The 15,295-nt window shown below is 40.9% G+C and overlaps 1 protein-coding gene and 1 long non-coding RNA gene across 7 annotated transcripts in view; both read right to left on the bottom strand.

Annotated features, from left to right (window-relative positions):
• Nucleotides 1-1,253: 1,253 nt before the first annotated feature.
• LOC138190502 (uncharacterized) lies at nucleotides 1,254-6,996 on the bottom strand. Its single transcript, XR_011176498.1, has 3 exons — nucleotides 6,901-6,996; nucleotides 1,612-1,719; nucleotides 1,254-1,359 (listed from the first exon to the last, which is right to left on the bottom strand). It is a non-coding gene; the product is annotated as an uncharacterized lncRNA (long non-coding RNA).
• A 934-nt stretch (nucleotides 6,997-7,930) lies between these two features.
• LOC124213114 (uncharacterized) overlaps nucleotides 7,931-15,295 on the bottom strand; it is a 56,273-nt gene continuing 48,908 nt past the window's right edge. For 5 of the 6 annotated variants that reach the window (XM_046614022.2, XM_046614026.2, XM_046614024.2 and 2 more), the window contains 7 exons: nucleotides 13,960-14,031; nucleotides 12,396-12,591; nucleotides 10,318-10,452; nucleotides 9,478-9,629; nucleotides 8,993-9,359; nucleotides 8,356-8,545; nucleotides 7,931-8,246 (listed from right to left, as the gene is read on the bottom strand). In XM_046614022.2, the coding sequence (XP_046469978.1) occupies nucleotides 8,098-8,246; nucleotides 8,356-8,545; nucleotides 8,993-9,359; nucleotides 9,478-9,629; nucleotides 10,318-10,452; nucleotides 12,396-12,591; nucleotides 13,960-14,031 (1,261 nt within the window). In that variant the 3' untranslated portion in view covers nucleotides 7,931-8,097. The remainder of the gene's footprint in view (nucleotides 8,247-8,355; nucleotides 8,546-8,992; nucleotides 9,360-9,477; nucleotides 9,630-10,317; nucleotides 10,453-12,395; nucleotides 12,592-13,959; nucleotides 14,032-15,295) is intronic. The other variant, XM_046614023.2, reaches the window with a different exon arrangement.

The raw sequence follows: 15,295 nt of genomic DNA, 5'->3' as shown, positions 1-15,295 counted from the left end.
TTCAGGAGGAGGGGGACGAGGATTTGTGCTCGGTGAGTAAAACACTTTTATAATATTTGCTGGCAATTGTGATTATATTTTGTCTAAAATATTTCAAACTAGTCATGTTTACATTAAATTATTTCAATTCATTTTTCGCGCAAGCACATATGCAGTAGCTATGAATAACATCATACAATTTATTATATTCTTAATTACTTAATCAATTACATTAATCCTTACTCAATATTTTTGATGTGTTCCTATACTAAATATATTCATTATTATTCCAGGCGTAACCCGAGGTGGTTGGCGGTGGTTGAAGGTGGTCGGAGGTGGACGAGGAGGAGGACGAGCTGGACGAGGAGGAGGACGAGGTGGACGAGGTGGACGAGGAAGAGGCGCCGTGGGGCGCCGGAGAGGAGAGGAGAGGAGAGGAGGGGAGGGGGCGGGGGAGGGAAGGGTCGGGGTTGGGAAGGGAGGGAAAGGGGGAGGGAGGGCGGGAAGGAGGGAGGGAGGGAGGGAGGGAGGGAGGTAGGGAGGGTGGGTGGGTGGGTGGGCCGGAGGGAGGGAGGGAGGGAGGGAGGGCGGGCGGCGGGGGGGGGGGGGGGGGGGGGGGAGGACGGATGTCAATGTGAGCCCGTTAGAGTTAATAGAGCATAACCCCCCCCCCCCCCCCCCCCCCCACGCGCCTGCCCACCCCTGCCCTCCCGCCCGCCCGCCCGCCCTCCCTCCCTCCCTCCCTCCCTCCCTCCCACCCACCCACCCACCCACCCTCCCTCCCTCCCTCCCACCCACCCACCCACCCACCCACCCTCCCTCCCTCCCTCCCGCCCTCCCTCCCTCCCTCCCTCCTTCCCGCCCTCCCTCCCCCTTTCCCTCCCTTCCCAACCCCGCCCCCTCCCCTCCTCTCCTCTCCTCTCCTCTCCGGCGCCCCACGGCGCCTCTTCCTCGTCCACCTCGTCCACCTCGTCCTCCTCCTCGTCCAGCTCGTCCTCCTCCTCGTCCACCTCCGACCACCTTCAACCACCGCCAACCACCTCGGGTTACGCCTGGAATAATAATGAATATATTTAGTATAGGAACACATCAAAAATATTGAGTAAGGATTAATGTAATTAATTAAGTAATTAAGAATATAATAAATTGTATGATGTTATTCATAGCTACTGCATATGTGCTTGCGCGAGAAATGAATTGAAATAATTTATTGTAAACATGACTAGTTTGAAATATGTTATATAAAATATAATTGCAATTGCCATCAAATATTATAAAAGTGTTTTACTCACCAAGCACAAATCCTCGTCCTCCTCCTCGTCCACCTCCGACCACCTTCAACCACCTCGAACAACCACCGATAACCACCTCAGGTTATACCTTGAATAGTAATAAATATTTCCAGTATAAGAACACATCGAAAATATTGTGTAAGAATTAATGTAATTGAGTAATTGATTGATTAATTAATTAATAATATAATAAATTGTATAAGCTTATTCATAGCTACTGAATATGTGCTTGCTCGAAAAATGAATTGAAATAATTTAATGTAAACATGACTAGTTTGAAATATTTTAGACAAAATATAATCACAATTGCCAGCAAATATTATAAAAGTGTTTTACTCACCGAGCACAAATCCTCGTCCCCCTCCTCCTGAATCACCGCGATTACCCGCAACCACCCCTAACCACCCCCAACGACCACCGCCAACCACCTCGAGTTATACCTCGAATACTAATAAATATTTTCAGGATGAGAACAAATCAAAAATACCGTGTAAGGTTTAATATAATTTTATTATCGACACATTTTACCAAAAAGATTATGAGAAGATTATAAAGTTATAGAAATTTCATTAGCCCACTGACAGCTACTGAATTTGGGCTTGCGCGAAAAACGAATTGAAACAATTTATTGTAAACATGAACCAGGAACCACGGAGCGCTTATCCTGGAAGTCGAGAAGTTTTATTAGCGGACTGACAGCTACCGAATTTGGGGTTGCGCGAAAAACGAATTGAAACAATTTATTGTAAACATGAACCAGGAACCACGGAGCGCTTATCCTGGAAGTCGAGAAGTTTTATTAGCGGACTGACAGCTACCGAATTTGGGGTTGCGCGAAAAACGAATTGAAACAATTTATTGTAAACATGAACCAGGAACCACGGAGCGCTTATCCTGGAAGTCGAGAAGTTTTATTAGCGGACTGACAGCTACCGAATTTGGGGTTGCGCGAAAAACGAATTGAAACAATTTATTGTAAACATGAACCAGGAACCACGGAGCGCTTATCCTGGAAGTCGAGAAATTTTATTAGCGGACTGACAGCTACCGAATTTGGGGTTGCGCGAAAAACGAATTGAAACAATTTATTGTAAACATGAACCAGGAACCACGGAGCGCTTATCCTGGAAGTCGAGAAGTTTTATTAGCGGACTGACAGCTACCGAATTTGGGGTTGCGCGAAAAACGAATTGAAACAATTTATTGTAAACATGAACCAGGAACCACGGAGCGCTTATCCTGGAAGTCGAGAAATTTTATTAGCGGACTGACAGCTACCGAATTTGGGGTTGCGCGAAAAACGAATTGAAACAATTTATTGTAAACATGAACCAGGAACCACGGAGCGCTTATCCTGGAAGTCGAGAAATTTTATTAGCGGACTGACAGCTACCGAATTTGGGGTTGCGCGAAAAACGAATTGAAACAATTTATTGTAAACATGAACCAGGAACCACGGAGCGCTTATCCTGGAAGTCGAGAAGTTTTATTAGCGGACTGACAGCTACCGAATTTGGGGTTGCGCGAAAAACGAATTGAAACAATTTATTGTAAACATGAACCAGGAACCACGGAGCGCTTATCCTGGAAGTCGAGAAATTTTATTAGCGGACTGACAGCTACCGAATATGGGGTTGCGCGAAAAACGAATTGAAACAATTTATTGTAAACATGAACCAGGAACCACGGAGCGCTTATCCTGGAAGTCGAGAAGTTTTATTAGCGGACTGACAGCTACCGAATTTGGGGTTGCGCGAAAAACGAATTGAAACAATTTATTGTAAACATGAACCAGGAACCACGGAGCGCTTATCCTGGAAGTCGAGAAATTTTATTAGCGGACTGACAGCTACCGAATTTGGGGTTGCGCGAAAAACGAATTGAAACAATTTATTGTAAACATGAACCAGGAACCACGGAGCGCTTATCCTGGAAGTCGAGAAATTTTATTAGCGGACTGACAGCTACCGAATATGGGGTTGCGCGAAAAACGAATTGAAACAATTTATTGTAAACATGAACCAGGAACCACGGAGCGCTTATCCTGGAAGTCGAGAAGTTTTATTAGCGGACTGACAGCTACCGAATTTGGGGTTGCGCGAAAAACGAATTGAAACAATTTATTGTAAACATGAACCAGGAACCACGGAGCGCTTATCCTGGAAGTCGAGAAATTTTATTAGCGGACTGACAGCTACCGAATTTGGGGTTGCGCGAAAAACGAATTGAAACAATTTATTGTAAACATGAACCAGGAACCACGGAGCGCTTATCCTGGAAGTCGAGAAGTTTTATTAGCGGACTGACAGCAACCGAATTTGGGGTTGCGCGAAAAACGAATTGAAACAATTTATTGTAAACATGAACCAGGAACCACGGAGCGCTTATCCTGGAAGTCGAGAAATTTTATTAGCGGACTGACAGCTACCGAATATGGGGTTGCGCGAAAAACGAATTGAAACAATTTATTGTAAACATGAACCAGGAACCACGGAGCGCTTATCCTGGAAGTCGAGAAGTTTTATTAGCGGACTGACAGCTACCGAATTTGGGGTTGCGCGAAAAACGAATTGAAACAATTTATTGTAAACATGAACCAGGAACCACGGAGCGCTTATCCTGGAAGTCGAGAAATTTTATTAGCGGACTGACAGCTACCGAATTTGGGGTTGCGCGAAAAACGAATTGAAACAATTTATTGTAAACATGAACCAGGAACCACGGAGCGCTTATCCTGGAAGTCGAGAAGTTTTATTAGCGGACTGACAGCTACCGAATTTGGGATTGCGCGAAAAACGAATTGAAACAATTTATTGTAAACATGAACCAGGAACCACGGAGCGCTTATCCTGGAAGTCGAGAAATTTTATTAGCGGACTGACAGCTACCGAATTTGGGGTTGCGCGAAAAACGAATTGAAACAATTTATTGTAAACATGAACCAGGAACCACGGAGCGCTTATCCTGGAAGTCGAGAAATTTTATTAGCGGACTGACAGCTACCGAATTTGGGGTTGCGCGAAAAACGAATTGAAACAATTTATTGTAAACATGAACCAGGAACCACGGAGCGCTTATCCTGGAAGTCGAGAAATTTTATTAGCGGACTGACAGCTACCGAATTTGGGGTTGCGCGAAAAACGAATTGAAACAATTTATTGTAAACATGAACACCAGGAACCACGGAGCGCTTATCCTGGAAGTCGAGAAGTTTTATTAGCGGACTGACAGCTACCGAATTTGGGGTTGCGCGAAAAACGAATTGAAACAATTTATTGTAAACATGAACCAGGAACCACGGAGCGCTTATCCTGGAAGTCGAGAAATTTTATTAGCGGACTGACAGCTACTGAATTTGGGGTTGCGCGAAAAACGAATTGAAACAATTTATTGTAAACATGAACCAGGAACCACGGAGCGCTTATCCTGGAAGTCGAGAAATTTTATTAGCGGACTGACAGCTACCGAATTTGGGGTTGCGCGAAAAACGAATTGAAACAATTTATTGTAAACATGAACCAGGAACCACGGAGCGCTTATCCTGGAAGTCGAGAAGTTTTATTAGCGGACTGACAGCTACCGAATTTGGGGTTGCGCGAAAAACGAATTGAAACAATTTATTGTAAACATGAACCAGGAACCACGGAGCGCTTATCCTGGAAGTCGAGAAATTTTATTAGCGGACTGACAGCTACCGAATATGGGGTTGCGCGAAAAACGAATTGAAACAATTTATTGTAAACATGAACCAGGAACCACGGAGCGCTTATCCTGGAAGTCGAGAAGTTTTATTAGCGGACTGACAGCTACCGAATTTGGGGTTGCGCGAAAAACGAATTGAAACAATTTATTGTAAACATGAACCAGGAACCACGGAGCGCTTATCCTGGAAGTCGAGAAATTTTATTAGCGGACTGACAGCTACCGAATATGGGGTTGCGCGAAAAACGAATTGAAACAATTTATTGTAAACATGAACCAGGAACCACGGAGCGCTTATCCTGGAAGTCGAGAAGTTTTATTAGCGGACTGACAGCTACCGAATTTGGGGTTGCGCGAAAAACGAATTGAAACAATTTATTGTAAACATGAACCAGGAACCACGGAGCGCTTATCCTGGAAGTCGAGAAATTTTATTAGCGGACTGACAGCTACCGAATTTGGGGTTGCGCGAAAAACGAATTGAAACAATTTATTGTAAACATGAACCAGGAACCACGGAGCGCTTATCCTGGAAGTCGAGAAATTTTATTAGCGGACTGACAGCTACCGAATATGGGGTTGCGCGAAAAACGAATTGAAACAATTTATTGTAAACATGAACCAGGAACCACGGAGCGCTTATCCTGGAAGTCGAGAAGTTTTATTAGCGGACTGACAGCTACCGAATTTGGGGTTGCGCGAAAAACGAATTGAAACAATTTATTGTAAACATGAACCAGGAACCACGGAGCGCTTATCCTGGAAGTCGAGAAATTTTATTAGCGGACTGACAGCTACCGAATTTGGGGTTGCGCGAAAAACGAATTGAAACAATTTATTGTAAACATGAACCAGGAACCACGGAGCGCTTATCCTGGAAGTCGAGAAATTTTATTAGCGGACTGACAGCTACCGAATATGGGGTTGCGCGAAAAACGAATTGAAACAATTTATTGTAAACATGAACCAGGAACCACGGAGCGCTTATCCTGGAAGTCGAGAAGTTTTATTAGCGGACTGACAGCTACCGAATTTGGGGTTGCGCGAAAAACGAATTGAAACAATTTATTGTAAACATGAACCAGGAACCACGGAGCGCTTATCCTGGAAGTCGAGAAGTTTTATTAGCGGACTGACAGCTACCGAATTTGGGGTTGCGCGAAAAACGAATTGAAACAATTTATTGTAAACATGAACCAGGAACCACGGAGCGCTTATCCTGGAAGTCGAGAAATTTTATTAGCGGACTGACAGCTACCGAATTTGGGGTTGCGCGAAAAACGAATTGAAACAATTTATTGTAAACATGAACCAGGAACCACGGAGCGCTTATCCTGGAAGTCGAGAAATTTTATTAGCGGACTGACAGCTACCGAATTTGGGGTTGCGCGAAAAACGAATTGAAACAATTTATTGTAAACATGAACCAGGAACCACGGAGCGCTTATCCTGGAAGTCGAGAAGTTTTATTAGCGGACTGACAGCTACCGAATTTGGGGTTGCGCGAAAAACGAATTGAAACAATTTATTGTAAACATGAACCAGGAACCACGGAGCGCTTATCCTGAAAGTCGAGAAATTTTATTAGCGGACTGACAGCTACCGAATTTGGGGTTGCGCGAAAAACGAATTGAAACAATTTATTGTAAACATGAACCAGGAACCACGGAGCGCTTATCCTGGAAGTCGAGAAGTTTTATTAGCGGACTGACAGCTACCGAATTTGGGGTTGCGCGAAAAACGAATTGAAACAATTTATTGTAAACATGAACCAGGAACCACGGAGCGCTTATCCTGAAAGTCGAGAAATTTTATTAGCGGACTGACAGCTACCGAATTTGGGGTTGCGCGAAAAACGAATTGAAACAATTTATTGTAAACATGAACCAGGAACCACGGAGCGCTTATCCTGGAAGTCGAGTTTCACCGCGTAGCGGACCCGAAGCGCGGGATCTGGGAGGTTGAGAACCTGGTACTCGAAATTTGCGGAGCGCGACTCTCATCCGTCCGCTCTACTGCGCGGTTGTTACCCGACTGAGGAACTCGGCTAGCCGATTTTAGATTGGTGACGTCACTTTCCGAACATCCGAAAATTCAAACTTTGGTTTCGAACTGTAATACTAGGTATGATGATGTATGATGTATAATGTATGATGTATGATGTACGATGTACGATGTATGACGATATGATATGATGTATAATGATTTTAGTTTTCACATTTCATACAAGAAATACGCACTTTATCTCTCCTGCCGATTCCAGACTCAAGCGGCCAGGCCCTTCGATGGTCAGCCGTTGACTGAAGATATATCCTTCAGTTAACGGGTCAGCTGATAACGCTGCCGTTCTGCGACAGTTGGATGATGAAAAATTTTGCTCGTATCTTTCAAATGTGTGTTAAAATACATTCGATCGAATCGTTGTCATATTGACCAAAAATTCAAAGGAAGCAGCCTCACTTTATTGCGAGTGAAAAATCTTATGTGTCAGAATCGATTTGTGCGAATTTTCCCATACTAAATGAATTACCTAGAACCCAGAAGAGACACGAAAACGAACGTTGAACTAACAGTAGAAGAATGAGTAACGAAATCTCTTGTTTCTCGGCCGTAACTCATGATCCGTGGCCGCATCGTATTCAGACTGTGCCCGGTTGCAACTAATAGGCTGCAACGCTATCGATCAGTTGCCTTCTTATACATATACATATATTCGTGTGTATTCGTCACATGCTTCGCGTATTCGAATCACGTACTATGATGATTATTTATTCAGCATCTCTTCGATTTTTTTTTTTTTTTACTCAATTTGTAGACACTGACATCATGTCTCATCAAATACCGTTATTAATCACTTGAGGCTGCGCCGGACAATCTGAGCATAGCGAGTGTCAAGAGGTAAGAATCTTAATACTCCGTTCTTGCAGCTATTAAAGTACCTCGTCACGCTTATAATGTATGCTTGTATGGAATGTTTATTATGTCTATATATGGTCTTTACATGCATATGTGTATAATATCTATGTATAATATATATATAAATATATATAAATACAGGCTTAGGTACACTATTAACAAGTTACGTCCATCTGGTCTACGAGGAACGTGGATCGCTCATCAATTTTCACTTTGGTTTCAGCACGTTTTCGGTGAACTGACCAACGATGTTACCCCGAGGATGATAGCAGGCTACTATGACACAGGTACCGTTCCTCCGAGCCATCGCTATTCCCATGTCCGTTGTATTACGCCATACTATTTGTGTGAAGTGACCTGAAAGCGACAAAAGGAAACGGATTAGAAATTTAGAACCAATAACCAAACTCGTTTAAAATGAATATCCGATACGATATCAAGACTAACGTGACAGTTGACAACTCACATGTGTTAAGAACTCTTGGTTCCGATCCGTACTTGTGATCCTTTTTCTCTGAGTACCATTTCGAAACCACTTCCCTCGCAGAGACAACGAGTTTCGGGTCCGAACAGTGCATTGAGTAAATATTTTCACCATACGGTGACGTGGATTGGTGAACCAGTTTGTTCGTTTGTAGAAGAGTCTCCGCCCAGGCCTAGTCGAACAGAAAAAAATATGGTCACATAGTCTGGAAACTAACTACGTCGGCGATTTTTGAATAACGACTTAATCGTCGCGGTCATTTTATTTCAATTACTATCCAACAACCAAATCATGCATTTTTCAGGTCGATTTCCGATAAAACATGACCAAAATTGTCCAAAGTCATGTTTGATGTTGGTCTGGGTATCCTTGACTCCTAAATTGGAATACCACAACAAAGTCTCACCCAAGACTAAATTTCCGATTAAACATGACAAAAATTGTCCAAAGTTATGTGTGATACTGGTCCAGCTTTCAGCTGCCCTTGAGTCCTAAATTTGAATACCACAGCAAAGTCTCACCTGAGACTAAATTTCTGATCAAATATGGCAAAAATTGTTCAAGTCATGTTTGGCGCTCGTTTAACTCTTAAGATTGAATACCACAGAAAAATTCTCACCCGAGCAGCAGCTGTCAGTTCGGAGTTAAGCTTGAGGTCCGGAACTCTGTGTCTTCTACGATACTCGTTGTGGACCAACAGAGCTTCCTGTTGCCAAGACGTCTCGTTTATGAGGTTCACTTGGGCGTTAACGCTGCCAAGTTTCCTCGGTGTACAAACTTCACCGGGTGGTAAAACGTTCTCAGTAAAGCTGCCCAAGAAATTTCCAGCCGGATTGTAATTGCACACGACGTAAATCTCCCCGTTACGATTACGTGCCATCCCGATTCCCAGCTCTGAACTATCTCGCCATACGACTTGCGTGAAGTGGCCCGTCTTCAGGGTCGTTGGCTCCTTTCCGTATTGATGTTGCGCCTCTTCGGCGTACCTGTAAGGAAGATTTTGATTTACAATTTATTTGCATTTCCAGGATCGACGCGGCCGACTTTCGGAACTGTAAAAATACGTTATTTCGTTCAAATTTCGGCAAGTGATTAGTTTCTCACCATTCGTTGACCGGTTCCTCTCCGCTTACAATGTTCTTTGGATTTGAACTCCACATGCAGAATAAATTTTCCCCGTAGTCAATGTTCGTTCTGTGTTCTAGCCGACCCTTAACTGCCAGAATGTTTGCCCAGTCTTGGCTCGATTTACACATCTGTAAATAAATTCATTCGTTTGAAAGTTTTTTCCTCGGTGAAATCAGTAGTCAGATTTATAAATTCACGCACGATGTATTGAACGTATTTTGCGCAGTTAGGAAAAAAAAAAGTAAAATAACAACAACAATAATAGTAATGAAAAAAGGCTTTGGAGAGATTTGAAGTATTACAAAAAAAAAAAAAAACAAGAACATAATGAGTTGGAAAAGCAATGATTGGATTTCAAATTATAAATCGACAATAAAGTGAAAGAATCTTTCATTGAAATGATATTCCAAAAGATATGAAATTGTTCAACCGTTCCAGTGGGATGAAGATTAGATTAATAACGTCATAAACCGGAAACTCTTCGGTGCAATATGATGCATCGGTAAAATATCGCGGTTATATAAGAAGTGAAGACGTTGGTGTAAAAGTTGCATCACAAATGCCGACAATCCTTGATTTTTTTTTCCACGATCGATCTTCGTCGGTATATAAATGGAACAGCAATCGTGGTGAATTAATCGGTGCTAATGGCCCGGCAATTAACGTAGCAATTAGCGCTGTCCTCGGTTTGCCACACGGAGGATAATAAGAGGAGGAAAAAGAAAAGGAAGAAAGACACAAAAACTCGTTTAAGGTGGACAACGGAATACCGACTAAAACGGGATTAACTGTAAGTATACTGAGCAAGGCTTTGACCTGTTTGTTGATTCGCAGAGGAGGAACGCCATGTCGGGCACGATAAACGTTGTGGGCCTCGAGACAGGCGTCGAGGAATTCCTTCGATGGACCCGATCTGCGCAGAGATGTTTTACGGCTGTCAGTCTTTGTAATCTACAACAAGACAAAAAGGGGGAAAAAAAATGTTAGGCAGAGATTTCTTTCGGGCAAGATATTTTTCACATTGTGGAAACGCAAATTCTTCAGAGAAAAACTAACAAATCTTTTAGACAGAAGATTCTTTTTGCCATTTTACCAATAGAATAAATTCTTGCATTTATTATAACGCAGATTTCGAAAAAAAATGAAATGTATACAATAATGCTTGTAAATATGAATTCGAGTGTAACTAACGAGAAGCAATGTCCCATTTTTGAAATAGACGTAGCCAGACGAAGGAACGGTTTTCAAAACTTATTTTCAAACAGGATCAAACTTGGGTGTAGATCTAATCTTAAATATGAAACATTATACAAATAACACAACATTTTACATGACGCGTGAGAATGAACCGCTTCTGCAGGATTTCAAAAGTGACGTTGCATTGATCATAGCCAGGTAGATCGGGGGTATTGGATAACAAGTGAAAGAACAGTGCACATGGTGGTGTACCAATGACATCTGTCGATGACTCAAGTCGATTTCCTTTCGGAGGTGTATTAATAGCGGTAGGTAGCTGCCCCGTTTGATCTCGGTCAACCGGTAGACCTGCAATCTTGATTTGCACGAATTATACTCAAAGGCGTATGTACACGCACCGTCAAGATATCTGTCGCCCCTGGAACAGGCAACCGAAGTGACGAGTTCAATTTAGGTTGACGATAACTTCGGTAATGTAGGAACCTCTAACTACGAACTTCAACCGCCCGCTAGAATCGCATTTTGCGCGCACTTGAGTTAGCAGATCCCTACATTACCTGAGCTATTGCCAACCTAAATTGAACGTGTCACTTCGGTTGCTTATTCTGAAAGCAAAAGATGCCGTAACGGTGGGTGTACAACGCGAGTCTTCGACCGTATTTCGTATCTGCCGGAGTGCATTAGCCGCGTTTTAGGTCAGTTGACTAATACGAACCATCTACAGATTACACCCCGTGTTGCAGATGGAAAATGTTTCTTCGCAAGAAAAAGGGGTACGCTATAAATTGTGTGCGAAGATCAGTTGTTCAAAAAATACTTTTCAAGGTAGCAACAATTTAAGTTAAACGAAGTAAGATCACTTATATCTTTGACACATGATTATTTTCGCACAAAAGTGCGGTTTCTTGAAATCTTCTTCAGAAAACTCGCAACAATTTGAGATGACTATTTTCCGATAAATATCCACAAAATAAAATAATGAATAAAAATTTTTATCTTATATGAATTTTCCTCCGATTTGTCTACAAACGAAAAAATTTGTCTCCCACTCGAGTTATCTAAATTTTCGGATCATTTTGAACACTCTTGGCTCCAGAATTCACCGACCATAGGTCTTTCCGTTTTTCCCAGTTTTCCTGACTCTTCCGGCTCATTTGAATTTTATAAACGGCTCCGTCGATAAGGCAGCAACCGGATCCATAACACAGCTTCTCATGGTGCCAGGTGCACTTACTAGCCGAGTAATGGTCACCAAACTTACCCAAGGGTTAATCATCTTTAAGGGGAGACTTCGGTAAAATTTTTTACAATAACCAGAGTTTTATTTCTTAATTCTTACACGATTTAGTAAAAGTCGCCTAAAAAACCCTTCTGCTAAGTTTAGGCTATGGTATTATACGCGTCAAAAAAAAAGTTTGAACATTCTGCAATGAAAATGTATACGCGAAAAGCCTTTCAAAGAAGATTCTTCCGATCGCTGTGAAAAATTCCTTGCGCATAAACTTTCATCGCAGAAGGTTAAAACTTTGCCTCAAATGTTTATACTACTATAATCTAAAAATCTGTGGAAGGGTTTTTTCATACGGCTTGTAGTAACGATTTTCAAAATTCCACCGAAATCTTCCCTTCAAATTCTTCGGCCAAACTTTCCGGTCTTCCCTGACGTCACTTCCTATCTTATCAACAATTGTATTTACCTCTGGTTTGCTGATCTGGGAAGATGAATAGCGTGCCGAGTCGGGCGATGCCGAAGAGGACCTCGCGCTGCTGCATGACATTCCATCGCTGCCAAGACTGCCGTGAAAACTTCCGTGAAACGAGCCTGACAGAGGTCCTGGTGAAGCCGGTGACGCCGTTGGCGGTGACTTTGATCGCACTGAGTCAGCTCGTGACCTGAAAATAAGGTTTCAGGTATTAAAATTAGGTGAAAAACTCCGAAGCCCATTTGGGCGACCACAAGCCGGAAGCCAAGGCAAGTTATCGACGGCAATGACTAATGACAATTATAATTACGAAACACGCTACGTGTATTCGAATCTTGTTGCAACTATAAATAGTTAGACATACGGATATAGTGTAATTCATTTCGTGACTCTCTACACTGAGAGAAATTTTTAGTTCCGGTTACCGTTCAGTCCTTAAATATTTTCATTTTTTACCACAATCGAAAAATATAGTTCTAGGTAGGAAATGAAAATTAGTTTTCTGGCTGTTACCGGAAAGTCTAATATCCGTTACTATTCTTTCTGATTACAATCGTTGTTGCTATATTTTCTTGTACGTGTTGCGAAAATTTAATGCTTGTGCAAGAATAAATTGACGTTAAAGCCTTGTTTAACTAAAAAAGTAGAGTAAACCTCACAAACTGATTTTGCGTTGCAATTACCAAAAAAGGATCGACAATAGCGCAAAATGGTTACGCGTGCCTCGTTTTTCGTAATTCCAACAATATTTAAACAGTTTTCTTAACGATAACTGTTTTACTGAATTTTTCTAGTTACTGTAACAAATGAAATTTTTCTCAGTGTATATCAGCTATTGATCGTCCAATTCTATACAGGCAACAGTTTCATGCAAAACTATATCAGGTATCTATAAAGGATGCATCAGTTATTGGGTCAAAATTGGAAAGTTTTATATTTTATTACTTCTAATTAGATACGTGTAGGCTTATAGATTTATAGATCACATTTCCGATAGTATTTAATCTTATTTCCATTCATTTTTTGTGCGGCTATTGTAAACTGAATGCTGTGTTATTTGTGTCCGCGGCGTAAGTAATAACAACGTATTTCACGCTCTAAGGTGATGCGTGTCTTTTTTTTTTTTTTTTTTTTTTTTTTTATTCTTTAAACCCGATATAACATGTGTAATCTGAGGTCCGACTGGCTCGAGTATTTTCTGCAGCGTGGTTTCAGATTTCTGTTCAACAAGCTCGTGATCGGAGCGAATGTCAGAATTTATTTATGCTTCCGTATACATTATACAATATTATACATTACTCACAGGTTTTGCAGACACGGTATAACAGCACGGTGAAAATTTTATACGTAATACAAGTATGTGTAAGGTAATCACGTGCGAGAATTGTTTCGATTGCAGAATTTGTTTTTTTTTTTTTCTTCTTCTCTCTTTCTTTTTATCACGATTCATCGCATTCGGTGTACAGTAGATGCTGTTTTATATATCACGTCTGTGTATGTTTAAGGTATAATGCACATGTAAACTATAATTTTCTAATTCGTTATATGTAGTTAGTACCTTTCGGGTGAAAACTGGTCAACAAAGCCAACAACCTTCTTTTTCGTTCCACTTCCGCTGAGGGAAGGCATGCTACAATAGGGCAGTCATATTCATCTTTAAAACTCAAAGATTTCACGACAGAATATCGTTATTAGATAATATTTTTAAAAAACAACTCCCTAAAATTCTACTCTAACCTCGTCTCTCTAAATTAAACTAGGAATTAATTGCACGCAAAAAAAAACAAAAAATAAATAAATAAAAAAAAATTTGTCTAATTTACCGCATTTGCAGCTATATCAATGCGGTTTCACTCGATAACACAAATTGTTGTTTTCGGAGCTTTTTTGTTGAATCAAGTGTTGTTCCTTGAAATGAGCATCGTATTTTGTAATGGAGTGAAATATTTTTTCAGTTTGTGTCTACAATGTAATGGAATAATTGTATTAATTTTTACCCTTTGAAGCTCTGGTAACTTTGTAATTCCGACAGAGAGTGAATTTTGCAGTTTGTTTAATTACTTGTTTGTGTAAAAGCTGTGTAACAATAAAACAGATCGTTCTACACGGGAATTTCTATTATATGTACTACGAGTTTACCTCATTTTATCTACTACGTACCTACTCGATTAAAAAATGTTTCCAGGTGCCTGCAATTACGCTAACCGGTAATCAAACTTCATCCGATAAATTACCAGATGTCATAGAAATTAAATCAGAACATTTTACAGATAGTTGTGCAAAAATGTATGTGTCACAAAAATTTTCATCCCGATCTGTATCGAAGAGTCAGAGACTCGGAACCATAAAATCCGGTCAACTATATAATGCGAATTTTGTGTTTTGCTGAAAGGTTGTAATTTATTGATTTCTACATGTATACTTATGATCGATAGGAAATTTGTCCGGTTGTCGGAAAGAAAAATTGCGCACTTCTGAAAAATAATGATTACAATGTAACAGAGTTACAACAGTTGAATTTCTAGTAATTCGTATACCGGTGAATTGAAATTATAAATATACCTGATACACTAGCGGGAAAAAATCTACCTACGTCAAATAGATCATTCGCCAAGTCATTTAATTAATCGGGCCTCGCAACAGTAACAGTAAAAAAAAAAAACCACAAGATAAAAAAAAAAAAATTGTTTTTCCAATACCGATAATAACGATAGTAACAGGTTTGTAAAAATAGGCAATACAAAGATGCAAACACACAGAGTTTACAATATCCAAATGAAAATTCTAATCTCACTAAAGTTACTCGATCACGAATGCCGAAAAATATCGGACTTAGATGTCATAAAAAAAAAAAATGGAACAAAATTAAAATCGAGAAATAAGGTTTCAGGGGC

The sequence above is a fragment of the Neodiprion pinetum genome, chromosome 2 (assembly GCF_021155775.2).
Source record: "Neodiprion pinetum isolate iyNeoPine1 chromosome 2, iyNeoPine1.2, whole genome shotgun sequence".
Taxonomy (NCBI): Eukaryota; Metazoa; Arthropoda; class Insecta; order Hymenoptera; family Diprionidae; genus Neodiprion; species Neodiprion pinetum.
The sequence above is the reverse complement of the archived record's forward strand: the minus strand, read 5'-3'. Positions and strand labels throughout refer to the sequence as shown.